General features: G+C 46.2%; 3 protein-coding genes across 6 annotated transcripts in view; 1 reads left to right on the forward strand and 2 right to left on the reverse strand.

The window, feature by feature from the left end:
* The window catches only part of si:dkey-260j18.2 (uncharacterized protein LOC325231 homolog), a 35,134-nt gene extending 24,299 nt beyond the window's left edge, over positions 1-10,835 (reverse strand). Inside the window, exon 1 of the mRNA XM_066662453.1 lies at positions 10,739-10,835. The gene's annotated coding sequence lies outside the window, so the exon portion shown is untranslated. The remainder of the gene's footprint in view (positions 1-10,738) is intronic.
* A 470-nt stretch (positions 10,836-11,305) lies between these two features.
* On the forward strand, positions 11,306-19,927 carry sars2 (seryl-tRNA synthetase 2, mitochondrial). 2 transcript variants are annotated; one of them, XM_066678042.1, is made up of 18 exons: positions 11,306-11,370; positions 12,075-12,354; positions 13,777-13,872; positions 14,019-14,048; positions 14,515-14,655; positions 14,863-14,917; positions 15,231-15,294; positions 15,424-15,529; positions 15,840-15,887; positions 16,054-16,162; positions 16,904-16,949; positions 17,376-17,463; positions 17,810-17,922; positions 18,075-18,168; positions 18,447-18,539; positions 18,624-18,689; positions 19,282-19,414; positions 19,491-19,927. In XM_066678042.1, the coding sequence occupies exons 2-18, from the start codon at positions 12,085-12,087 to the stop codon at positions 19,544-19,546; spliced, it is 1,608 nt and encodes a 535-aa protein (XP_066534139.1). In that variant the 5' UTR covers positions 11,306-11,370; positions 12,075-12,084; the 3' UTR covers positions 19,547-19,927. The 2 variants fall into 2 exon arrangements, with proteins under 2 accessions (XP_066534139.1, XP_066534140.1); XM_066678043.1 differs by having other exon boundaries at positions 19,282-19,390.
* Positions 19,928-20,614: 687 nt separating this feature from the next.
* med29 (mediator complex subunit 29) lies at positions 20,615-26,510 on the reverse strand. Of its 3 annotated transcripts, none has more exons than XM_066662465.1 (6): positions 26,454-26,510; positions 26,031-26,198; positions 25,436-25,477; positions 22,209-22,267; positions 21,163-21,247; positions 20,615-20,981 (listed from the first exon to the last, which is right to left on the reverse strand). In XM_066662465.1, the coding sequence occupies exons 1-6, from the start codon at positions 26,493-26,495 to the stop codon at positions 20,754-20,756; spliced, it is 624 nt and encodes a 207-aa protein (XP_066518562.1). In that variant the 5' UTR covers positions 26,496-26,510; the 3' UTR covers positions 20,615-20,753. The 3 variants fall into 3 exon arrangements, with proteins under 3 accessions (XP_066518562.1, XP_066518561.1, XP_066518563.1); XM_066662464.1 differs by lacking the exon at positions 26,454-26,510 and adding an exon at positions 26,276-26,401; XM_066662466.1 differs by lacking the exons at positions 25,436-25,477; positions 26,454-26,510 and adding an exon at positions 26,276-26,401.
* Positions 26,511-26,541: the final 31 nt, after the last annotated feature.

Consider the following 26,541-nt stretch of genomic DNA (forward strand, 5'->3'; position numbering starts at 1 on the left):
TCAGGAGCCGCTGTTCTGCAGTGTGTACCGGCACAGGAGCCGCTGTTCTGCTGTGTGTAACGGCACAGGAGCCGCTGTTCTGCTGTGTGTACCGGCACAGGAGCCGCTGTTCTGCTGTGTGTACCGGCACAGGAGCCGCTGTTCTGCAGTGTGTAACGCCACAGGAGCCGCTGTTCTGCTGTGTGTACCGGCACAGGAGCCGCTGTTCTGCTGTGTGTACCGGCACAGGAGCCGCTGTTCTGCTGTGTGTAACGGCCACAGGAGCCGCTGTTCTGCTGTGTGTAACCGCACAGGAGCCGCTGTTCTGCAGTGTGTACCGGCACAGAGCGCTGTTCTGCAGTGTGTACCGGCACAGGAGCCGCTGTTCTGCTGTGTGTACCGGCACAGGAGCCGCTGTTCTGCTGTGTGTACCGGCACAGGAGCCGCTGTTCTGCTGTGTGTAACGGCACAGGAGCCGCTGTTCTGCTGTGTGTACCGGCACAGGAGCCGCTGTTCTGCTGTGTGTACCGGCACAGGAGCCGCTGTTCTGCTGTGTGTACCGGCACAGGAGCCGCTGTTCTGCTGTGTGTAACGCACAGGAGCCGCTGTTCTGCTGTGTGTACCGGCACAGGAGCCGCTGTTCTGCAGTGTGTACCGCACAGGAGCCGCTGTTCTGCAGTGTGTACCGGCACAGGAGCCGCTGTTCTGCAGTGTGTACCGGCACAGGAGCCGCTGTTCTGCTGTGTGTACCGGCACAGGAGCCGCTGTTCTGCTGTGTGTACCGGCACAGGAGCCGCTGTTCTGCTGTGTGTACCGCACAGGAGCCGCTGTTCTGCTGTGTGTACCGGCACAGGAGCCGCTGTTCTGCTGTGTGTACCGGCACAGGAGCCGCTGTTCTGCTGTGTGTAACGCACAGGAGCCGCTGTTCTGCTGTGTGTACCGGCACAGGAGCCGCTGTTCTGCTGTGTGTACCGGCACAGGAGCCGCTGTTCTGCAGTGTGTACGCCACAGGAGCCGCTGTTCTGCTGTGTGTACCGGCACAGGAGCCGCTGTTCTGCTGTGTGTACCGGCACAGGAGCCGCTGTTCTGCTGTGTGTACCGGCACAGGAGCCGCTGTTCTCTCGCTGTGTGTACCGGCACAGGAGCCGCTGTTCTGCTGTGTGTACCGCACAGGAGCCGCTGTTCTGCTGTGTGTACCGCCACAGGAGCCGCTGTTCTGCTGTGTGTACCGCACAGGAGCCGCTGTTCTGCAGTGTGTACCGGCACAGGAGCCGCTGTTCTGCTGTGTGTACCGGCACAGGAGCCGCTGTTCTGCAGTGTGTACCGCACAGGAGCCGCTGTTCTGCTGTGTGTACCGGCACAGGAGCCGCTGTTCTGCTGTGTGTACCGGCACAGGAGCCGCTGTTCTGCTGTGTGTACCGGCACAGGAGCCGCTGTTCTGCTGTGTGTACCGCCACAGGAGCCGCTGTTCTGCTGTGTGTACCGGCACAGGAGCCGCTGTTCTGCTGTGTGTACCGGCACAGGAGCCGCTGTTCTGCAGTGTGTACCGGCACAGGAGCCGCTGTTCTGCTGTGTACCGGCACAGGAGCCGCTGTTCTGCAGTGTGTACCGGCACAGGAGCCGCTGTTCTGCTGTGTGTACCGGCACAGGAGCCGCTGTTCTGCAGTGTGTACCGGCACAGGAGCCGCTGTTCTGCTGTGTGTACCGGCACAGGAGCCGCTGTTCTGCTGTGTGTACCGCACAGGAGCCGCTGTTCTGCTGTGTGTACCGCACAGGAGCCGCTGTTCTGCTGTGTGTAACGCACAGGAGCCGCTGTTCTGCTGTGTGTACCGGCACAGGAGCCGCTGTTCTGCTGTGTGTACCGGCACAGGAGCCGCTGTTCTGCAGTGTGTAACGCACAGGAGCCGCTGTTCTGCAGTGTGTACCGGCACAGGAGCCGCTGTTCTGCAGTGTGTACCGGCACAGGAGCCGCTGTTCTGCTGTGTGTACCGGCACAGGAGCCGCTGTTCTGCAGTGTGTACCGCACAGGAGCCGCTGTTCTGCTGTGTGTACCGGCCACAGGAGCCGCTGTTCTGCAGTGTGTAACCGCACAGGAGCCGCTGTTCTGCAGTGTGTACCGGCACAGGAGCCGCTGTTCTGCAGTGTGTACCGCACAGGAGCCGCTGTTCTGCTGTGTGTACCGGCACAGGAGCCGCTGTTCTGCTGTGTGTACCGCACAGGAGCCGCTGTTCTGCTGTGTGTACGCACAGGAGCCGCTGTTCTGCTGTGTGTACCGGCACAGGAGCCGCTGTTCTGCAGTGTGTACCGGCACAGGAGCCGCTGTTCTGCTGTGTGTACCGGCACAGGAGCCGCTGTTCTGCTGTGTGTAACGCACAGGAGCCGCTGTTCTGCTGTGTGTACCGCACAGGAGCCGCTGTTCTGCAGTGTGTACCGGCACAGGAGCCGCTGTTCTGCAGTGTGTACCGGCACAGGAGCCGCTGTTCTGCTGTGTGTACCGGCACAGGAGCCGCTGTTCTGCTGTGTGTAACGCCACAGGAGCCGCTGTTCTGCAGTGTGTAACAGCACAGGAGCCGCTGTTCTGCAGTGTGTACCGGCACAGGAGCCGCTGTTCTGCAGTGTGTACCGGCACAGGAGCCGCTGTTCTGCTGTGTGTACCGGCACAGGAGCCGCTGTTCTGCTGTGTGTAACGCACAGGAGCCGCTGTTCTGCTGTGTGTACCAGCACAGGAGCCGCTGTTCTGCTGTGTGTACCGGCACAGGAGCCGCTGTTCTGCTGTGTGTACCGGCACAGGAGCCGCTGTTCTGCTGTGTGTAACGCTACAGGAGCCGCTGTTCTGCTGTGTGTACCAGCACAGGAGCCGCTGTTCTGCAGTGTGTACCGGCACAGGAGCCGCTGTTCTGCAGTGTGTACCGGCACAGGAGCCGCTGTTCTGCTGTGTGTACCGGCACAGGAGCCGCTGTTCTGCTGTGTGTAACGCACAGGAGCCGCTGTTCTGCTGTGTGTACCGCACAGGAGCCGCTGTTCTGCAGTGTGTACCGGCACAGGAGCCGCTGTTCTGCTGTGTGTACCGGCACAGGAGCCGCTGTTCTGCTGTGTGTACCGGCACAGGAGCCGCTGTTCTGCAGTGTGTACCGGCACAGGAGCCGCTGTTCTGCTGTGTGTAACGCCACAGGAGCCGCTGTTCTGCAGTGTGTACCGGCACAGGAGCCGCTGTTCTGCTGTGTGTACCGGCACAGGAGCCGCTGTTCTGCTGTGTGTACCGGCACAGGAGCCGCTGTTCTGCTGTGTGTAACGCACAGGAGCCGCTGTTCTGCTGTGTGTAACGCCACAGGAGCCGCTGTTCTGCAGTGTGTAACAGCACAGGAGCCGCTGTTCTGCAGTGTGTACCGGCACAGGAGCCGCTGTTCTGCAGTGTGTACCGGCACAGGAGCCGCTGTTCTGCTGTGTGTACCGGCACAGGAGCCGCTGTTCTGCTGTGTGTAACGCCACAGGAGCCGCTGTTCTGCTGTGTGTACCAGCACAGGAGCCGTTGTTCTGCTGTGTGTACCGGCACAGGAGCCGCTGTTCTGCAGTGTGTACCGGCACAGGAGCCGCTGTTCTGCTGTGTGTACCGGCACAGGAGCCGCTGTTCTGCTGTGTGTAACGCTACAGGAGCCGCTGTTCTGCTGTGTGTACCAGCACAGGAGCCGCTGTTCTGCAGTGTGTACCGGCACAGGAGCCGCTGTTCTGCAGTGTGTACCGGCACAGGAGCCGCTGTTCTGCTGTGTGTACCGGCACAGGAGCCGCTGTTCTGCTGTGTGTAACGCCACAGGAGCCGCTGTTCTGCTGTGTGTACGCCACAGGAGCCGCTGTTCTGCAGTGTGTAACAGCACAGGAGCCGCTGTTCTGCAGTGTGTACCGGCACAGGAGCCGCTGTTCTGCTGTGTGTACCGGCACAGGAGCCGCTGTTCTGCTGTGTGTACCGCACAGGAGCCGCTGTTCTGCTGTGTGTAACGCCACAGGAGCCGCTGTTCTGCTGTGTGTACCAGCACAGGAGCCGCTGTTCTGCTGTGTGTACCGGCACAGGAGCCGCTGTTCTGCTGTGTGTACCGGCACAGGAGCTGCTGTTCTGCTGTGTGTAACGCTACAGGAGCCGCTGTTCTGCTGTGTGTACCAGCACAGGAGCCGCTGTTCTGCAGTGTGTACCGGCACAGGAGCCGCTGTTCTGCAGTGTGTACCGGCACAGGAGCCGCTGTTCTGCTGTGTGTACCGGCACAGGAGCCGCTGTTCTGCTGTGTGTAACGCCACAGGAGCCGCTGTTCTGCTGTGTGTACCGGCACAGGAGCCGCTGTTCTGCAGTGTGTACCGGCACAGGAGCCGCTGTTCTGCAGTGTGTACCGGCACAGGAGCCGCTGTTCTGCTGTGTGTAACGCCACAGGAGCCGCTGTTCTGCTGTGTGTACCGGCACAGGAGCCGCTGTTCTGCAGTGTGTAACGCCACAGGAGCCGCTGTTCTGCTGTGTGTAACGCCACAGGAGCCGCTGTTCTGCTGTGTGTAACGCCACAGGAGCCGCTGTTCTGCAGTGTGTACCGGCACAGGAGCCGCTGTTCTGCAGTGTGTACCGGCACAGGAGCCGCTGTTCTGCAGTGTGTACCGGCACAGGAGCCGCTGTTCTGCAGTGTGTACCGGCACAGGAGCCGCTGTTCTGCTGTGTGTAACGCCACAGGAGCCGCTGTTCTGCTGTGTGTAACGCCACAGGAGCCGCTGTTCTGCTGTGTGTACCGGCACAGGAGCCGCTGTTCTGCTGTGTGTACCGGCACAGGAGCCGCTGTTCTGCTGTGTGTACCGGCACAGGAGCCGCTGTTCTGCTGTGTGTAACGCTACAGGAGCCGCTGTTCTGCTGTGTGTACCGGCACAGGAGCCGCTGTTCTGCAGTGTGTACCGGCACAGGAGCCGCTGTTCTGCAGTGTGTACCGGCACAGGAGCCGCTGTTCTGCTGTGTGTACCGGCACAGGAGCCGCTGTTCTGCTGTGTGTAACGCCACAGGAGCCGCTGTTCTGCTGTGTGTACCGGCACAGGAGCCGCTGTTCTGCAGTGTGTACCGGCACAGGAGCCGCTGTTCTGCTGTGTGTACCGGCACAGGAGCCGCTGTTCTGCAGTGTGTACCGGCACAGGAGCCGCTGTTCTGCTGTGTGTAACGCCACAGGAGCCGCTGTTCTGCTGTGTGTACCGGCACAGGAGCCGCTGTTCTGCAGTGTGTACCGGCACAGGAGCCGCTGTTCTGCAGTGTGTACCGGCACAGGAGCCGCTGTTCTGCTGTGTGTACCGGCACAGGAGCCGCTGTTCTGCTGTGTGTACCGGCACAGGAGCCGCTGTTCTGCTGTGTGTAACGCTACAGGAGCCGCTGTTCTGCTGTGTGTACCGGCACAGGAGCCGCTGTTCTGCAGTGTGTACCGGCACAGGAGCCGCTGTTCTGCAGTGTGTACCGGCACAGGAGCCGCTGTTCTGCTGTGTGTACCGGCACAGGAGCCGCTGTTCTGCTGTGTGTAACGCCACAGGAGCCGCTGTTCTGCTGTGTGTACCGGCACAGGAGCCGCTGTTCTGCAGTGTGTACCGGCACAGGAGCCGCTGTTCTGCAGTGTGTACCGGCACAGGAGCCGCTGTTCTGCTGTGTGTAACGCCACAGGAGCCGCTGTTCTGCTGTGTGTACCGGCACAGGAGCCGCTGTTCTGCAGTGTGTACCGGCACAGGAGCCGCTGTTCTGCAGTGTGTACCGGCACAGGAGCCGCTGTTCTGCTGTGTGTACCGGCACAGGAGCCGCTGTTCTGCAGTGTGTAACGCCACAGGAGCGGCTGTTCTGCTGTGTGTACCGGCACAGGAGCCGCTGTTCTGCAGTGTGTACCGGCACAGGAGCCGCTGTTCTGCTGTGTGTACCGGCACAGGAGCCGCTGTTCTGCAGTGTGTACCGGCACAGGAGCCGCTGTTCTGCTGTGTGTACCGGCACAGGAGCCGCTGTTCTGCAGTGTGTACCGGCACAGGAGCCGCTGTTCTGCTGTGTGTAACGCCACAGGAGCCGCTGTTCTGCTGTGTGTACCGGCACAGGAGCCGCTGTTCTGCTGTGTGTACCGGCACAGGAGCCGCTGTTCTGCTGTGTGTAACGCCACAGGAGCCGCTGTTCTGCTGTGTGTACCGGCACAGGAGCCGCTGTTCTGCTGTGTGTACCGGCACAGGAGCCGCTGTTCTGCTGTGTGTACCGGCACAGGAGCCGCTGTTCTGCAGTGTGTACCGGCACAGGAGCCGCTGTTCTGCTGTGTGTACCGGCACAGGAGCCGCTGTTCTGCAGTGTGTACCGGCACAGGAGCCGCTGTTCTGCTGTGTGTACCGGCACAGGAGCCGCTGTTCTGCAGTGTGTACCGGCACAGGAGCCGCTGTTCTGCTGTGTGTACCGGCACAGGAGCCGCTGTTCTGCTGTGTGTAACGCCACAGGAGCCGCTGTTCTGCTGTGTGTACCGGCACAGGAGCCGCTGTTCTGCAGTGTGTAACGCCACAGGAGCGGCTGTTCTGCTGTGTGTACCGGCACAGGAGCCGCTGTTCTGCTGTGTGTACCGGCACAGGAGCCGCTGTTCTGCAGTGTGTAACGCCACAGGAGCCGCTGTTCTGCAGTGTGTAACGCCACAGGAGCCGCTGTTCTGCTGTGTGTACCGGCACAGGAGCCGCTGTTCTGCTGTGTGTACCGGCACAGGAGCCGCTGTTCTGCTGTGTGTAACGCCACAGGAGCCGCTGTTCTGCTGTGTGTAACGCCACAGGAGCCGCTGTTCTGCAGTGTGTAACAGCACAGGAGCCGCTGTTCTGCAGTGTGTACCGGCACAGGAGCCGCTGTTCTGCAGTGTGTACCGGCACAGGAGCCGCTGTTCTGCTGTGTGTACCGGCACAGGAGCCGCTGTTCTGCTGTGTGTAACGCCACAGGAGCCGCTGTTCTGCTGTGTGTACCAGCACAGGAGCCGCTGTTCTGCTGTGTGTACCGGCACAGGAGCCGCTGTTCTGCAGTGTGTACCGGCACAGGAGCCGCTGTTCTGCTGTGTGTACCGGCACAGGAGCTGCTGTTCTGCTGTGTGTAACGCTACAGGAGCCGCTGTTCTGCTGTGTGTACCAGCACAGGAGCCGCTGTTCTGCAGTGTGTACCGGCACAGGAGCCGCTGTTCTGCAGTGTGTACCGGCACAGGAGCCGCTGTTCTGCTGTGTGTACCGGCACAGGAGCCGCTGTTCTGCTGTGTGTAACGCCACAGGAGCCGCTGTTCTGCTGTGTGTAACGCCACAGGAGCCGCTGTTCTGCAGTGTGTAACAGCACAGGAGCCGCTGTTCTGCAGTGTGTACCGGCACAGGAGCCGCTGTTCTGCAGTGTGTACCGGCACAGGAGCCGCTGTTCTGCTGTGTGTACCGGCACAGGAGCCGCTGTTCTGCTGTGTGTAACGCCACAGGAGCCGCTGTTCTGCTGTGTGTACCAGCACAGGAGCCGCTGTTCTGCTGTGTGTACCGGCACAGGAGCCGCTGTTCTGCTGTGTGTACCGGCACAGGAGCTGCTGTTCTGCTGTGTGTAACGCTACAGGAGCCGCTGTTCTGCTGTGTGTACCAGCACAGGAGCCGCTGTTCTGCAGTGTGTACCGGCACAGGAGCCGCTGTTCTGCAGTGTGTACCGGCACAGGAGCCGCTGTTCTGCTGTGTGTACCGGCACAGGAGCCGCTGTTCTGCTGTGTGTAACGCCACAGGAGCCGCTGTTCTGCTGTGTGTACCGGCACAGGAGCCGCTGTTCTGCAGTGTGTACCGGCACAGGAGCCGCTGTTCTGCTGTGTGTACCGGCACAGGAGCCGCTGTTCTGCTGTGTGTACCGGCACAGTAGCCGCTGTTCTGCAGTGTGTACCGGCACAGGAGCCGCTGTTCTGCTGTGTGTAACGCCACAGGAGCCGCTGTTCTGCTGTGTGTACCGGCACAGGAGCCGCTGTTCTGCTGTGTGTACCGGCACAGGAGCCGCTGTTCTGCAGTGTGTACCGGCACAGGAGCCGCTGTTCTGCAGTGTGTACCGGCACAGGAGCCGCTGTTCTGCTGTGTGTACCGGCACAGGAGCCGCTGTTCTGCAGTGTGTACCGGCACAGGAGCCGCTGTTCTGCTGTGTGTACCGGCACAGGAGCCGCTGTTCTGCAGTGTGTACCGGCACAGGAGCCGCTGTTCTGCTGTGTGTACCGGCACAGGAGCCGCTGTTCTGCTGTGTGTACCGGCACAGGAGCCGCTGTTCTGCAGTGTGTAACGCCACAGGAGCGGCTGTTCTGCTGTGTGTACCGGCACAGGAGCCGCTGTTCTGCTGTGTGTACCGGCACAGGAGCCGCTGTTCTGCAGTGTGTAACGCCACAGGAGCCGCTGTTCTGCTGTGTGTACCGGCACAGGAGCCGCTGTTCTGCAGTGTGTACCGGCACAGGAGCCGCTGTTCTGCTGTGTGTACCGGCACAGGAGCCGCTGTTCTGCAGTGTGTACCGGCACAGGAGCCGCTGTTCTGCTGTGTGTAACGCCACAGGAGCCGCTGTTCTGCAGTGTGTAACGGCACAGGAGCCGCTGTTCTGCAGTGTGTACCGGCACAGGAGCCGCTGTTCTGCAGTGTGTACCGGCACAGGAGCCGCTGTTCTGCTGTGTGTAACGCTACAGGAGCCGCTGTTCTGCTGTGTGTACCAGCACAGGAGCCGCTGTTCTGCTGTGTGTACCGGCACAGGAGCCGCTGTTCTGCAGTGTGTACCGGCACAGGAGCCGCTGTTCTGCTGTGTGTACCGGCACAGGAGCCGCTGTTCTGCTGTGTGTAACGCCACAGGAGCCGCTGTTCTGCTGTGTGTACCGGCACAGGAGCCGCTGTTCTGCAGTGTGTAACGCCACAGGAGCGGCTGTTCTGCTGTGTGTACCGGCACAGGAGCCGCTGTTCTGCTGTGTGTACCGGCACAGGAGCCGCTGTTCTGCAGTGTGTAACGCCACAGGAGCCGCTGTTCTGCTGTGTGTACCGGCACAGGAGCCGCTGTTCTGCAGTGTGTACCGGCACAGGAGCCGCTGTTCTGCTGTGTGTACCGGCACAGGAGCCGCTGTTCTGCAGTGTGTACCGGCACAGGAGCCGCTGTTCTGCTGTGTGTAACGCCACAGGAGCCGCTGTTCTGCAGTGTGTAACGGCACAGGAGCCGCTGTTCTGCAGTGTGTACCGGCACAGGAGCCGCTGTTCTGCAGTGTGTACCGGCACAGGAGCCGCTGTTCTGCTGTGTGTACCGGCACAGGAGCTGCTGTTCTGCTGTGTGTAACGCTACAGGAGCCGCTGTTCTGCTGTGTGTACCAGCACAGGAGCTGCTGTTCTGCAGTGTGTACCGGCACAGGAGCCGCTGTTCTGCTGTGTGTACCGGCACAGGAGCCGCTGTTCTGCTGTGTGTACCGGCACAGGAGCCGCTGTTCTGCAGTGTGTAACGCCACAGGAGCCGCTGTTCTGCTGTGTGTACCGGCACAGGAGCCGCTGTTCTGCAGTGTGTACCGGCACAGGAGCCGCTGTTCTGCTGTGTGTACCGGCACAGGAGCCGCTGTTCTGCAGTGTGTACCGGCACAGGAGCCGCTGTTCTGCTGTGTGTAACGCCACAGGAGCCGCTGTTCTGCAGTGTGTAACGGCACAGGAGCCGCTGTTCTGCAGTGTGTACCGGCACAGGAGCCGCTGTTCTGCAGTGTGTACCGGCACAGGAGCCGCTGTTCTGCTGTGTGTACCGGCACAGGAGCTGCTGTTCTGCTGTGTGTAACGCTACAGGAGCCGCTGTTCTGCTGTGTGTACCAGCACAGGAGCTGCTGTTCTGCAGTGTGTACCGGCACAGGAGCCGCTGTTCTGCTGTGTGTACCGGCACAGGAGCCGCTGTTCTGCTGTGTGTAACGCCACAGGAGCCGCTGTTCTGCAGTGTGTACCGGCACAGGAGCCGCTGTTCTGCAGTGTGTACCGGCACAGGAGCCGCTGTTCTGCAGTGTGTACCGGCACAGGAGCCGCTGTTCTGCTGTGTGTACCGGCACAGGAGCCGCTGTTCTGCTGTGTGTACCGGCACAGGAACCGCTGTTCTGCTGTGTGTAACGCCACAGGAGCCGCTGTTCTGCTGTGTGTACCGGCACAGGAGCCGCTGTTCTGCTGTGTGTACCGGCACAGGAGCCGCTGTTCTGCAGTGTGTACATACTTCCGGTATTAGTGTGACGGGACAAAAGGGGACAGCACAGTAACATCTCGGCTACAGCTGGCTCTCCATATCGATATGGACAACATTTAAATTCTGAGATAACTTTACTGGCTAGCTAACACATTAGCTACCATGTTACTGAAAGAGCAACTAAGGCTTAACCATGATTATAACACACATTTAATAACCAAAGTATTAATTAAATACATTAAATTAATTGCATTCAAGGTCGAATGTTTTGAAATAAATTATTTAATAGATTTAAATGTTTTAAAGTTTGTTTTCAAATTATACCAATGACATAGAGCATCATACAACAATAGGCCGCCATTACTATCTATTAAATGTAACACTGACCAAATGCCCTAATGAGGACTGCCTCATTAAATTCTGAGGTAACTGGCTAGCTAACACCAATCTAGAATGTTACTAAAAGAGCAACTAAGGCTTAACCATGATTATAACTCACATTAATAATCAAAGTATTAATAAAATACATTAAATTAATTACATTCAAGGTCGAATGTTTTGAAAGAAATTATTTTTGTACATACAGAGTTTGTGAGGGTCCGCGTATCGATCTACGCCATTCAACTCGCCTCTTCCGCTCGTCAGTCGCCACGCAGAGATCCAACCCCCTCTCAGAATCCGTTAAAAAAACCGCTTCAAATCACAACAATCAGCGGCTCGCGCTGCCAGCTCCCTGACGAGCACGGGTTTAACCAAACGCATGCGCAAGTGCACCCAGCAATTCTATACGCCACGTCTAAATTTTATTTAAACCCAAGTCAACTTCTGTCTGAAATAATAGTAATAATTTAATAATAAAATTATGTCGGCATGGAACTCTGTGGATTTTTTCAAAGTGGCCAATATGTCGTCATTTTACCATACAGCAACGTTATTTAATAATAACCTTGTGGCAAGGTTATGGCAACGTTGTTCAGACAACGTATTCAGTTCCACCTTTTGACAACGATGTAGCAACGTTGTAAGCAAGTAGACAACGTTGTGTGTTTGCTGGGCCACAGCGTCCACATTCACGACATTTGATTTACAAATGCAAATCTTTTTTACAAATTTGTGAATTTAAATTATTATTGTTGTTGTTTTAAATTTGTGCATTCCAGTACATTTGTGGATTTTAGTTTTACGTTGCTCAAACGCATTTAAGTCCGTTACATTTGTGAGTATGGTTTTACAAACTCAACATTTTTTCACCCCTTTTTGACTCCATATTTCAGCTGCTTTCCATAAAGGTTACTCAAAGACCACTTTAAGTTTAATTTCTTAGTTGATAATTTCCATGACACACGAGATTTGTATGTTCCACAGTACTATTGTTTTTTTTTTTTTTTATTGGAACTAGGTTTGGACGTTTTAAGTAGCTAACAAAGTCAAAGAATGTTCTAAAACTGTAATCATGCTAAGATTTTTTTTATGATACGATGAAGGATACTGGACCAAAAAGAGAGAAATGAAAAGAAGCCAATTAATTTAAGGCTATACCTCTTGAAAATGTATTTTATTATAAACCCAACAATAAGGACGTTTGCTACATATTTCTTGGTAAATATTTTAGACATACATTTTTTTACAAAGGTAATTCATTGTTGTATCCACAATTCAAAACATATATTGTTAAAAAAAATCTAAATGTACTGATCTTTTTTTTTTGAAGATGTACTTCATATTATACTAGATGTCACGCTAAATATATGCCTTTTAGTTAACATATGTATGTCTTACTTAATTTTTGAATCCTAAATGTGAACTTTTGTGTACTGATTTGTATTACCTCTGTGAATTGTGAACTTGAATGAATCGATTCCTTGAACTGAATCAGTGAATAATTCTCACACATACATGTCCCCAAATCGGCTTCCGTAGAGTGGCTGGTATGGCGTCCTTGGTGCGTTCTGTGAGGCGGTTCACCGCGCTCTCTGCCCTGCTGTCCCCGGGAAGCTGCGGGGTCCGGGCCGGACACGCAGCTCTGCGGAGACCCTGCTCCTCTGACACAAAGAGCAGCAGTCTGTGGGAACATGTAAAAGAGGGATACAGCCACAAACCCCAGCTCGACATGAGGCCGCTGTGTGAAGACACACAAACACTCCTCACTGAGCTGGAGAACAGGCGAGGAGACATAAGAGCGGACGATGTGGAAATCATCGTAAGAAGCACTTTAGTCTCTGACAAGCTAGCGTTCATACTAAGGTCATTTTCACGATTTGTCTAGGGGCTGTGTTTCTAGAATCTAATTGCCATCAGTGACCTACAACAGTCCCCACGTTTCCTCTGTGCAGTTTTTGAATAAACCAAAGTTTTTATTTACTAATGGAAATGCCATTGAAACAGCATTTTGTTACCAGGGACCTATATTTCCAGGGTTTATGGATGTAATGTTTTATCCAAGGCTCTATGTATTCAAAAATCCTAGGACTATGCTTCATGGAACTAATGTCCCGAATGCCCCTCATTTGCTAATGGAAATTTTAAGGAATCACCTTTGTATTATCAGTGACCTGTTTTTCGTTTTATTTTAAATAACAATTTCCAATGGCTTTCTCTTTCCAGGGCCCTAAAATCCCATGTCATACATTATTTAACATGATTACTCACTAACTTTGGTAAAATCATGCACTTATTGAACTTTAAATATATATATAAACGACCACAAAAAACCTCTTTAACTGTGGCTAAGATGGTTGAAAGTGTTACCCAGTCCTAGAAACTAGAAAATAGGACAGAATAATTTGTGCAACGTTTGTAATTGCAGTTTTTCTGAGCAAAATTGTGACTGATTAGAAAAGAGATTTTTATTTGGTCTATGACTGTGGGGTGGGGGAGCAGTTCTCTCTGGTTTGTTTACATTCAGAAGCTAAGCTCAAAATATAAAAAATAAGTTAATAGTACTCACCTAATCTCAGTTTGTGATTTTGAATGTTTGGAGTTTTCTGTTGTCTAAAAAAACAACAGATGCCTTTTCAATGAGTAGAGAGGGAGAAAGAGAAAGCATACCGGAGTGAGGCTTTATTTATTTATAATTTACAGACACTGGTTCTTTGTAAACATATCAGACCAGTTTGCAGTGAGGAAACATCTACTGAATTTTATTAAAAGTGTTTTTTTAATTACAATTGTGAGCCTCACATTTAAGGTCCAGGCCCTTTTTGTCATAAAAGACCAACATATACAACATGAGGCCTCTGTTCTTAATGTAGTGTGCTTGGGTCATTGTCCTCTCCGTGACTTTAAATGACCCCAAGACTAAGCATGAATTTATCCACCTTTTCATAGCTCATTAAAATTAATTATACCAAGGTTTCATATAGAGATGGGAAATATGAGATATCACAATATGATAATTTTATTGTCATGGTAAACCTTATCACAATATATTTGCTAAGACTTATCCTGAGCATATTGAGGATATTTTCCATTCTTAAAGAGCAAGGTCTAAATGTTTCATTTAAATAAATTAATAATTACTAAAATGGCACACTAGTAGATTGGGATTGTGTGTCAAAATATCAGGATGTGTATTGTGAAAATGTATTTAATGAATGATGTGTGGGTTTGCTCTCCTCTCCAGGTTTCGGTGTGGAAGCAGCTGCTAAACTTGCGGACGGAAATTGAGGAGTTGGAGGAAAAGAAGAAAGTGGTCAGTGCCACAGTTCAAGCTCTTGTGGTAAGTATTAGTCAAAAATAATTTCTGAAAACATTGTAACTATTATTTCAATATTGGTCACACCGAAAATGTTACACTTCCTAAGATAATTTCTATAGCAAGTATTTGCTGTTGTTTTGTAGTTATTTATTTCTTTATTTTTACAGGAGCAACATGACAAGAAAACTGTACCTGATGTGAGTGTTGTTTTTCATGCACTAGCCTATATCTGCATCATTTTTCGTATGACATGCTCTAAGTTTTGTGTTTTTTACTTCGCTTTGAAGTAACAGTTGTGTAGAATTTTATCAGGAAAATGATATTATATAGATTATTATACATTTAAAACATTTTTCCCTCCTCCTCTTTTCTTATTAAACTCCATAATTTACTTCTGGTTTGACAACTACAGATTTGGGTCTTCATATGCACAGGTGGAAAACTGACTGCTCAAAACGCTCATATCATTAAATACTTAATGTTCCTTATATTTTCCCAAATAAGATTTTGAGCCGTCAAACTTCAAAATGTGACATTCATTCTCTGTCCATGTTTTCCAAATCTATGAAGACGGCTCATTATAAATTCCTTCTTTCTGCATGTTAGTTTTTTGTACAAGGCAACAGGTTTTCTAAATTTGGTGATTCTTCCTTGTTCTTTAAGCTTGTGGAATACAGGACGGCAAGAGACGAGGGTCGAAGTATCAGAGCCAGGCTGAATGAGTTATATCCAAAACATACTGATTTGGAAGAGCTGTATTATTGCAGAGCCCTGAGGCTTCCCAATAGAACTCATCCAGATGTGGTAAGGGAGAACTCCATTCAATTTGTTGTCGATGTGTGGCTATGATTATCCTACTCTTTCTGGGGATGTTTTAGAGATTTTTTTTCCTTTTGTAAAATAATTGTAAAAAATTATTTATTTATGATTATTTGACATTTCTGTTGTGCAGTTAAGTTATTGAATGGACCTTCTGAGACAATGACACATGACTATTTTTTTCCCCAACAGCCCATCGGAGATGAGAGCAATGCGAAGGTGGTAGAAACGGTTGGAGAGAAAGCTGGTACAATAGCTTAATTGGAGCCGTGGCACACATTTTCCCACACTGAATTTCACTTTACATCACACATATAGCTGTTAATATTATCAGTAACATAATGGTGTTGAACAAATAATAATGCAAAGAAGAAAATAATGTAGCAATGTAGAAGACCCCCCTGGACTAATCTAACACTATTAAATTAATATATTATATATGCATTCAATGATATAGTCACATTTGAATTCATCAAATTAAATTTTCCAAAAATAAGAGTGTTTGATTTTTATCTGATGCTTTTTCAGTGTTTAGATTTAGATTTTTCATTTTTTTTCAGAATTTGATTTTAAACCCAAAGGCCACCTAGAAATTGGGGAGAAACTGGACATCATAAGACAAAGGTGAGACTCATTTATACTCTTGAAAAGTATGTATGTGTATATACACACACACACACAAGTGTTTTTTTATTATTATTATTTTTTTTTGTTTCCTCTCATCTTTTTTTAATCTGCTTATTATTCTTGTAGGCGGCTTGCCCATGTGTCAGGTCACAGATCGTACTATCTAAGAGGTGCAGGGGCCAGACTTCAGACTGCTCTGCAGAATTTTGCTTTGGATCTTCTTCAGAAAAGAGTGAGTGAGGAATGTGTGCATGTGGAATAAAAATAAACTATATCCATGTAAGGGCTCCATGATAAATCATATTTTTAATATTATTGTGATAGAGGTTTACATGATACATTTGCTGCACTGACCATACATATCAAATGACCTCACATGCCACATTACAAGCCCCAATCATTAATCAATTCAGCAGCTCAGACGTTCAATGACACAACACCATGACACTGATGCTGCTTTTATGACTTTGCTCATGAAAATTTGCATTGATGTGAAGTACTTTTTTTTTTCTTCTTCTTCTTCTTTCCTCTTCGTCTTGTAGGGTTTCATCCCCATGGTTGTTCCAGACATGCTGAAAGGTGTTGTGTTTGTAAGTAAATCTTTTTTTTTTTTTTTTTTGAGTGTGTCTGCTACAGTGCCTTGTGTGAGGATAATGCAGTAAAACTGAATTTGGTTTTATTGCACCAAATTAAATTTGATCAAATTTACACCAGATCAATTTGTTCAAATTCTATTTGTTTTTCTGATTTCCTCAGGAGGGCTGTGGGATGCAGCCTCATGCTCATCACTCACAGGTCTACTCTTTGGACCACAAACGCTTCCCTGACCTTAATCTAGCTGGCACAGGGGAAGTAGGTATAGCAGGTGAGTGAGGGCTGATAAACATCTGTAAAAATTGCCTTCCTGATGACCATGATTCAAGTTCAAGAAGTTTATTGTCATCTCAGCAGTATACAGTGTTTACAGTACACAGTGAAACGAAATAGCGTTCCTCCAGGACCAAGGTGCTACATAAAACAATACACAACATTAAGGTGCATCTAGTGCAAACATAAAACATTGCACACACATTAAAGTGCAAAAGACATGACTAAGAAAATACAAAACAATGACCATGGCATGTTTAGGTGATATCTGCTTGAGCTGATTTCTTTGTGTGTTATCAATATAAAGGACTTACCCCTTTTCCACACGTTCCCATTGGTCAAAATACCAAATTACAAAATCAAGCACTGCAGCACCATGTTCACCCTATTTAAACTTCTTTGTTCAGAAGAACCACTTTCAGCACCAGTTCCTTAAATGACAATTCAAATTCACTCCAACCTCAGCTCACTGGGTTTTCTTTTTAACAGCTTCATATACCAGTATTAATGTGTACAAGCATTGAACAAATGACTTTGGTTTCCTAATATGTCATGTGTCCCCTCTAATAGGCCTGTACCTCAATAGAGCTGGACTTTCATAAATAAATAAATTTTTAATGCTTATTAACAGATTATCCAGTAAGTTTAGTGTAACATAATAATGATATTTAAAAAGAACAAATCTTAATAGTTTTTTTTTGTTTGTTTGTTTATTGTTTTTATTTTTGGGGTCACTTAGGTTATTTTATGGACCATGCTGTCAATTTAAAGGATTTACCTGTCAGGTATGTAATGTTTCTGTATATATGCATCCAGCGCATTTGCAGTCTACATTGCTTCAGGTTCATGTAGTTGTGGGTTTGAGCACCACCTCGGGTGACAGCCTATGTGGGTCTCCTGTGGGTGCTCTGGTTTCTTCCCACAGTCTAAACGCAGATGTTGATAGGTGTATTGACTATTCAAAAGTGTATATAGGTGTGAGTGTATGTTTGTGGTACCCCAGAATGGACTGATGCCCTGTCCAAGGTGTTTTCCTGCCTTGCAACTGATAATTCTGGGATCCACCTCAACCCTGAAATTCATAAACGTTTACAGACAATTAATGAACAGTCTACACTGTGCATTTGTGACAAAATGTAATTTAGCATGACCTTTGTTTTTAAAAAGCCCCCCCCCCCCAATTCTTTTTATGTTTTAATGTAACCTTTAAGGACAGTTTGCAGCAGCACATGTTACCGAGCTGAAACCGACACTGGCCGAGAGACATGGGGTCTCTACAGGGTCCATCACTTTAACAAGGTAACAAGGCAACAGTTTAGCACGATGCAATAATATATAATATATAATATAATAATATGAAAGATAATAAGCTGTATAGTCTGTACAATATGTATATCTGTTTATATCTGTATATATATTTGCTCTAATTTAACCTTTCCTTGGTTCAAGCTACGAGAAAAAATATGCTTTCATATTGCATCTGTGTATTTTGTTTTTAACTTTGTCTTCTGATGTTCACATAGACACATATGTTACTGTTGACAGGAGCCTCTCCAGAATAATTAACTGTTAATGCAACTGTGTGTGTGTGTCTGTGACACAGCTGTGGCCAGTCATTGTGAAGTAATGTCCTTTCTGATTGCAGGTGGAAATGTTTGGTGTGACGGCGGATGAGACGGGTGAGGAGAGTTCTCAGCTGTTAAATGAATTTGTGTTGTTACAGAAGGAGATTTTCTCTTCCCTCCAGCTACATTTCAGGTATAAAAGATTTTTTTAAATTTATTATCTGTTATTTCATAATAACACTCTATCTATCTATATATGTATGTATGTATGTATGTGTGTGTGTACTCATAAGCAGTAGAACTTTTGTTCTACTATTAGTCTATTAATTACTTTTATTTTCACAGGGTTTTGGACATGCCTACAGAAGAGCTTGGTCCTCCAGCTTTCAGAAAGTATGACATTGAAGCTTGGATGCCAGGTCGTGGCAGCTTTGGAGAGGTCAGCACTTTTTTTAATTATTCATTCACTTTCCAGTAGTCTTACATGATACAGTACAGCTGGATTATTAAGGGCTGTTTAAATTAGAGCTGCAGGATTTTAATATTATGTTTTGTATTTGAATGGCTTTAGTTCTAGCTTAAGCAATTCTAATACAAAATATAGACAAATATTACAATTTAAATACAATTCTGAAATATGTTTTAGTAGTGCAGTAAGAGATATTTGGCTGTATTGTGTTCCTTCACTAAATTAAATAAGTTCTTTTTCAATTTTAGATCTCCAGTGCATCAAACTGCACTGACTATCAGAGCCGACGCCTTAATATTTTCTATGAGAAAAATGATGGCAGTCTGAAATATGCTCACACAGTGAGTTAATATTATTTTCTGTCTGTAATTAAAGATTTTATTATTAAAAAAAAGTACTAATAATCAACAACATTCTAATTTTAGGTGAATGCAACTGCATGTGCAATTCCACGCACCATTATTGCAATTTTGGAGACTCATCAGACTAAGGTGGGTTTTTAATTCACTTTTCTCATATGATAAGTAAAATTTTTAGATATTGTGATTTTATTCGATTGCAATGGGTTTTCCTGTAATAAACATTTTATCACGAGTGACAGCCAATATTTTGTGAATTTATCTAAAATACAGGAATAATAAGGATCTCAGAAAGGTAATAACACAAGCCATTGAAGTAGATAATTTTTTAATAATAATTTGGAGATATTAACAATAATTGTGTGGAATTATGTGAAAGCACATTTTAAAGATGTACTGCCTTGCATTTTCTTTAGTGTTGATAGGAACCAGGGTCCAAATATAGCCAAGATCAATCAAATTTTAAATTGCATTCTTCTGATTTTTCAGTCCAGAACTGTAGTAAAATCAGCATCAGACAGACATTTTTACTTGTGTATTTTTAAACAGCTGGAATAATTACACAGCTCTGATCTAAACTATTTAATTCAACACAAGTGTGTGAATCTTTTTTGTTTTTTGGAAATTAGCCTTAAACCTTAGCCATCATATTTATTTCTGTTAAATTATATCTCACCATAACCCATCAGGATAAGTGAGATCTTCACTGTCTGTTTTCTTTCAGGAAGGAACTGTTCAAGTTCCAGAAGTCCTGCAACCATACCTTGGTTTAGAAGTGATTGAAAAGCCCAAATACGCTCCATTGAAATACATTGGACCAAATCAGCCTCAACGTCAGCCTCGCACCACTCCTAAAAGTACTCATTAGTAAGAAAGCCATATTCAAACCCAAATGTTTGTTCTTCATTCATTTTCTGTAACTGCTTCATCCAGTTCAAGGGTTGCAGAGGGTCTGGAGCCTTCCTGGAATCACAGGATGCAAGGCATGAACACACCCTGGAGAGGGCGCCAGTCCATCAGGGCACCACACACACTTGTGCATTCCTTCACACCTGTGGACACTTAACGCAGACAATCCACCTACAAACTGCAATTTTAGAATCGTGGGACGAAACCAGAGCTCCAGGAGACAACCCACACAGACCCAGGGAGGACACACCAAACTTCTTATGTTGACTGTTGGGTTTGATGGGAAGCTGAAGTGTGACAATTAAATCTTATATTAAATTTAGGCTGCTGAACAGTTGTAATGTCTGGTGGATAAATATTTTCTAGATGTTACAAATCACCTTTTGTTATAAAAAGGGGTCTAAATTCTGCACTATATTTTGTGTATTTGTTATTTCAAACATGTTTTTAATACACTTATGCATTAAAGCCTGCAAAGCTTGCCTTTTCATTTGCCACAATGACATCACATTTATTACATTTAGGTTTTGTTCACACTGTAGGACAGATCTAAAGTTTAGTGGTGCATCACCCACATCTCTGAATTTTGAGGAATCTATATGGCAAATACCTCTACATGCCTGACCCAGGAAGCACCATGTCACTTGACAGACCAGGCCAACAGACCAAACAGCTGTTAACTTTTAACATCAGCATACTAGCTACCTAAGGTTCTACAAAGTCAAGTTTAAACTTTGTGTTAACACCAGCAAACATTTGTTGAAAAATCTACATTTTATGTAACTTCACACCATCGTACAGTGATGTTTCTTACCATTCTGAAATTAGAAGTCTTCAGTTCAGACTTGATTCCTTTTTGCACAGCGGCTAATGCAGCTGCAGGAGAATGCAGACTGCCCTAATCCAACACATCAGCAGACACCCAGCCCAAATAGAATTGTACCCTCTTAGAGCAAAGCCAATTGGACTTGGATAGCTACGGCATCACTTTTGTGACATCACTCCAGTGTAAAAAGGCCCCTGAAGCTTAAGTCCATGAAAAATTTGGTACAGAACATTTAGAAAATCTTTATAGAAAACAAGCCAGTGTTGTGGGAGTATCCCCTGATTGATTTTGATAAAACATGTATGACGACAAATTCGTGTTTTTGAAAAAGCATGTCAATTTATTTCCTTTAGTATTCCCAATGTTACAAAATGCAACAGGCAAATATTATCTGTACAAATCCAATCAACTTAATACCTCCAGAAGGTCCATATGCTGAAGTTATATTAAAAAAAGCTCCATTACAGAATTCCTTGTGGCTGACTCTTTCCAGTGATCTTCTTTGAACACTCCAGAAGAGCATTGTGGATGTCTTTAGCGCAGGATATCTGGGACTTTATCATGCTGAGATACTGAGAATAAGAGAGAGATTCTGTTTGGACTGTGTCTGGCTTGGTAGCTGTAGGCACCAGGTTTGGTGAGTGCTTGGCACTATCGATGCTCTGGGAGAGGCATTCGTGGGCTAGGCGCTAAAGGAAAAAAAAGGTTATTTGCAATTTAAATAATTAAATAAAATATATTATACCAGCATTTTGGCTTGACTGACTGCAAGAATTCTACACAACAGTGTTTATTTCAGACGCTATGGTTTAAACTCTTTTACAATTTCCTAAATAAATTTGTGCAAAATAAATAATGTAAAGTCCTTACCAAACACAGTTCGAGCTGATCACAGAGGGCGTAGAACTCTTCTAAACTCTTGTCAAATCGCTGAACTGTGCCATCGTTACTCTTTCTGAAAATACAATGAATAATAAACTCACTGTAGAACATTCAGCATGCATATAAATAACAAAAGCTTCAAGAAAAAAAAAAAGCTAAAAAATATAAAGGTTTTTGAATGGCAACACTTTAAATATATTGTGCTGCATTATACCATTTTGGCTGACACTTTAGGCATGGTAACCTTCATTTGTGATGGCTGTGCCAGGATGTCCTATTACATTGGCAATGTACATTTATTTATTAAAAAATTAACAGTAAGTAAATAATAACCTACAACTAACAAGACATGTTTATAGATGTGTTTAGTGTCTCTTAGCACACTGTAACCATTACAAAAACACTTTTTTTCTGTAGCCTGAAGCACTATAAGGTTTGCCTATAGTTTCCTCTGGCTCCTCTCACAACATCTGTAATGAAGGATGAATCTTTAAGCTTCTCTGCAATTAACTATTTCACATAAACAATCATTCATTGTCTGTAACTGCTTATTTATTTCAGGGTCCGAAGCCTACCCGGAATCACTGGGAGCAAGGCAGGAATACACCCTGGAGGGGGCACCAGTCCTTCACAGGGCAACACACACTCACATTCACTCACACCTACGGACACTTTTGAATCGCCAATCCACCTACCAACATGTGTTTTTGGACTGTTGGAGGAAAGCGGAGTACCCGGAGGAAACCCACACAGACACAGGGAGAACACACCACACTCCTCACAGACAGTCACCCGGAGGAAACCCACACAGACACAGGGAGAACACACCACGCTCCTCACAGACAGTCACCCAGAGTGGGACTTAAACCTACAACCCCAGGATTCTGGACCCGTGTGCCACCCTATTTCACACAAACACAACTTTTCACATCTCCAAGAAAAAAAATCATACAATCAGAAGAACTGCACTTTAATAACTTGCATTAGCTAGCTGTTACAGTCAATGATGTGTACTCAAATTACAGTATACTTACACTCCATTATCAATTGATGTATTGTGCACAAAATTCTGTGACGCAATGCTCATGACGTTCTGAAAAGCAGATAAAAAAAAAACAAGAAATTAGTTAAGTGCTCTTAAAGGGTGCACATGGTAAAAACTAATCTGCAAAAATAGCCTATTTTGAATTCACAAAATTGAATGCATGATATCTGCTCTTCATAAGATATGTTTATTCGAGCTGTAATTAGAGGAAAGATATCTGCAAACAAAATTTTTTTGCTACTGCAAATTACCTTGTAAAGCCTGAAATATTCAGTTTTGTTATTTGGTAGGAATTTTCATATGTTTTTGCATAATAATCTTCATAGCCTCTTTGCCAGAGTAAGGGAGTAAGTGATGCACAGCTCATAGTGCTAATCTTTAAAGTGCTGAAAGGAAAGAAACATGGCTGAGTATTGAGTAATAAGAATCAAATTCCCTCCCTGGGCAAGGAGAAGCACACTTTTCCAGTGTGTCACAAAGACATTTCCATTACTGAGTTCTGATCTGAGTTCTGAGTAGCACAACCCATGCTGCAAAATGTAATTAGTGATGTCACATTTGTTATCGCTCATTTCCTTTTACCAGTGCCAAATATGATAGTGTTTTGTGCAAACTTGCAGTACTAACACCCACACTTAAAAAAGTAATGTAGTTACTACTAGGGAAGATTTTATACCCTTTAAAATACTTTGTTAATTCTAACAATGCATAAAGAGCTAATTCTAATGTAAAGAGCTAATATACAATACTAAAAAAAATAATTCCGAATATTTTCTGGTTTACTTTAGTAATCTGCTAAATATTATTTCATTAACACAGCACAATATTGTTTTTAAATATATATTTAGGTTGAACGATGGTTAAGACCATGTCAAGCTCTAATAATATACACTATAACATGACTTCAACATCACCACAGCCTAAATTTCTAAAGTGTTCGAAAGTTTCTGCTTTAATGTCCAAATTTATCCGCAGAGGGACAGTGTGAATGCACTTTTTCACTCCAAACAAGAAGAGCACACTTCATTCCACAAATTTTATCAGTCAGTCTGTCTTTAAACAACTGATCACTTGATGCAATGAAAACCTGCTGCCACACTGGCCCTTTGCGGATATGTTTGGACACCCATACTTTACAGAAAGAATAACTCTATTACAGCCAGCTTACCTTGGCATTCACACTCTTGCGGGTGAAATCTAAACAAATCCTGTACCCAGCCATGGCATTCAGCAGATTTATAGATTGGTAACTTTGCAGGTAAACACATTTATACCCTAAACAAAATGGTTGGCAAATATCCAAGTACAAGACTAGAGGAAGCAATGCAAGTTCAGCACTCCAACTTAATGGTCTGGTCATACAGAGCATTAAAAATAAATAAATGTATCCAACTAACAGTGCCTTGCTGAGTTTGTTTTGGTGTGGAATTTTCTCACTTTGTTCATACTTTTCCAGTTTTAGTGCTGCCATTGCTGCCCAAGAATAAAAATAATTTATGATCTTCACCATTTTAATTGTGACTATACAGCTTTAATGACATGCTGGTGAAGTCACGGGCAAAAATCGCACGTCACCGAAATACAGATTCCACACAGTGTGCAGTTACATATTTATACCAGAGAGTCAAAAATTCCCCAAGTTTGCCAGCCTTTAGAGTCCAGCTTTAATGCTGAAATTATAAAATAATGGTGGAGCCTTAAAATGTTTTTTGAATGAGATAGATAACCAACTAGAACAGAAGCACTTTACAAATGTCAGTCTTAGTGGCACAGAAGAAAAGTATTCAATTATAAAAGCTTAAAGTTGCCAGGAAAACTATCATTCATTGATTATCTGGAATCCTTGAGCGCAATTTCGGGAATACACCCTGGAGGGGGCGCCAGACCTTCACAGGGCAACACACACACAGTCACTCACACCTACGGACACTTTTGAGTCGCCAATCCACCTACCAATGTGTGTTTTTGGACCGTGGAAGGAAACCGGAGATCTTAGAAATTAACCGGAGCACCCGGAGGAAACCCAGGTAGGACACACCACTCTCCTCACAGACCATCACCCGGAGCGGGACTTTAACCCACAACCTCCAGGCCCCTGAAGCTGAGTGACTGAGACACTCCCTGCTGCACCACCGTGCCACCCTAAAACTAGATTTTAAGTCATTTTCATACATAAATTTCACAGGTGTAATTATATTATGACTATACTTATTCGCAAGCAGTGTTACAGGCAAAACAAGGCCAGTGGCTTTGTTGGGAGAATCTGGACGATCACTTGGCAAGAATTGTGGGTGATGGAGTCAAATCGTATTAAGTTTTGCTGGGAGCAACTTATGACATCCTTCAATGCCACAAAATCTTGGACAGTGGGTAGGTGAAGACCCTATTTGTAGATTATGTAAAGGGGCTGGCATGCTGACGTATATTCTATCAGCTTGTAGGATTAGTCTGTTGAAGGGCTGGCATACATAGAGAAATAACTGACAAGTGGTTGTAGTAGTAAAGTGGTTAGGTTTGTGCGTGAGGTGGAACGTATTCAAGAGCATGTGCTGGCTATAAATATTGGTAAAAGGGGTGAAGCACAAGATTGGAAAATGCTGGTGGACAAAGTGGACAGGTCCCAGAGTGCAATGCGTTTACTACACAGGCCACCATGAAAGTGAATGTATAGATTATTTAATTAAGTTAACAGTTCCATTTAAGGATGCAGTAAATTAAGCATTTAAAAGGAATAAGCAGGAGTATGAGTACTACATCCCATGAGTCTGCTACATCCCTTTTAATGCAGTTCAAAATGCACTGTAGAGGTGCTGATGTGGTTGTTGGTGATTTAGCACATAAAGATCACATGGAACTTCCATTCTGATCTGATACTGAGTAAAATTCAGGCTAGTATCTGTGATACCGATCCAATACCGATACTGTGTGCAAATGCACAATGTTTCTAGTAAATTTAAAACAAGTTGTGTATTTCAAATCATAGCTTCATATGTAATCCTTTTCAAATGATGTATTTGTTAGGAAACCTTACCTAAATAAACCTAGGCTTTTTGGTCTATGTGAGATTCTCAGTGATATACATATTACTCGATGCTGAACTGAATAGCTGAATGCAGCTATTTGTTGACGCATGTATTTATTTTGTTACTTATTTCATAACCATATTTATTAATATGAACAATTCCAACAGCAACAGTGCATTTTCTCCCTCTGTACCTGGATAGTGCCTGCTGCAGCACCGAAGGACTCCGCCAGAGACTGAAAAGAGACGGAGCTGAAATATGACTTTGTTTACACTCTTTACGCACTTACCCAGGCAGAAGAAAAATAAAAAAGTGCCCACCAACCGCCCATTATTTAGATAGTTTAGTTACCTTCCACTGTGTTCCTGTCAATGATACACATTACCTCAAACGACTTAAGTATCAGACGTATCGATATTTTGATTTGAGAGTCATTTTAAGAGCATAAAGTCTAGTATCGGAGGTATCGATATTTCAGTATCGATCCGCAAATCACTAGTTGCTGATCAGATCATAAACAACCTTAGGGTTTATGTGTAGGATGTAAACAATTTTGTGGCTACAGGATGGAAGAGAGTATGATGGCCTTATGTGAAGCTCTAATGGATTGCCATAGGATATTTTACATCGTATCCTGTGTATGATTATAATAAAATGAACCTCAGCTTTGAAAGGACCATAAACAGTGTAACGTTAGCATATGGGCTCTTTAGCTAAAATACGACGCTTTTCTTATTTTTAATTTAATTAGCTGTGTGTCACCACAACAAAGTGATTATTTAACAAACCTGTAAGCTCTCTTTTAGCTGTGGTATGAGCATTTTAAACCTATGAACAGGGTCGAAGTCTTGCTGTTGTTGTTGTTGCTGTTGCTGTTGTAGCTGCTGCTGCTGCTGCTGTGATTGTGGTTGTAGCGCGGCGGCGGGGTTTACAGCTCCGGGCTGCGGAGGAGGAGGCTGAGAGGACATTATAAGAACTCACAATTACAAACCACACAACACAAACAATATCACTAAGTTTTTCTCTCTTGGACCTCGGCGTTTTCTTTCGTTCTTCTTCCGAGGTCGTCGACCATGTGTACGGAGCTCCATACGTCTCCCTCTACTGCACTGGAGAACACAGTGGTGACGAGCCGTTGGTGAACGAGTCGGCTCTTTGAATCTGTATTTTTAACCGCTATTTTAGGTGAACTTTAGGGAACCGACACTCACCGAAGAGTCAATGATGTTGTAAATTAAGACACGTATATACATTTACTAATACAGATAAATGTATGATTCTTCTGGTTCTGAATCTATG

Source organism: Hoplias malabaricus, chromosome 1 (assembly GCF_029633855.1).
Source record: "Hoplias malabaricus isolate fHopMal1 chromosome 1, fHopMal1.hap1, whole genome shotgun sequence".
Taxonomy (NCBI): domain Eukaryota; kingdom Metazoa; phylum Chordata; class Actinopteri; order Characiformes; family Erythrinidae; genus Hoplias; species Hoplias malabaricus.

What these genes read in the sequence shown, in the direction of transcription:
- med29 (XM_066662465.1), bottom strand. Translation starts at nt 26,495, where the DNA reads ATGTATATACGTGTCTTAATTTACAACATCATTGACTCTTCG. An exon ending in CTGCAGCAGGCACTATCCAG is followed by an intron (nt 22,268 to 25,435) that starts GTACAGAGGGAG and finishes TCTGCTTTTCAG; the next exon opens with AACGTCATGAGCATTGCGTC. An exon ending in ACATCAATTGATAATGGAGT is followed by an intron (nt 21,248 to 22,208) that starts GTAAGTATACTG and finishes TTGTATTTTCAG; the next exon opens with AAAGAGTAACGATGGCACAG.
- sars2 (XM_066678042.1), top strand. Translation starts at nt 12,085, where the DNA reads ATGGCGTCCTTGGTGCGTTCTGTGAGGCGGTTCACCGCGCTCTCTGCC. An exon ending in CCACAGTTCAAGCTCTTGTG is followed by an intron (nt 13,873 to 14,018) that starts GTAAGTATTAGT and finishes TTATTTTTACAG; the next exon opens with GAGCAACATGACAAGAAAAC. An exon ending in GTCGTGGCAGCTTTGGAGAG is followed by an intron (nt 18,169 to 18,446) that starts GTCAGCACTTTT and finishes TTTCAATTTTAG; the next exon opens with ATCTCCAGTGCATCAAACTG.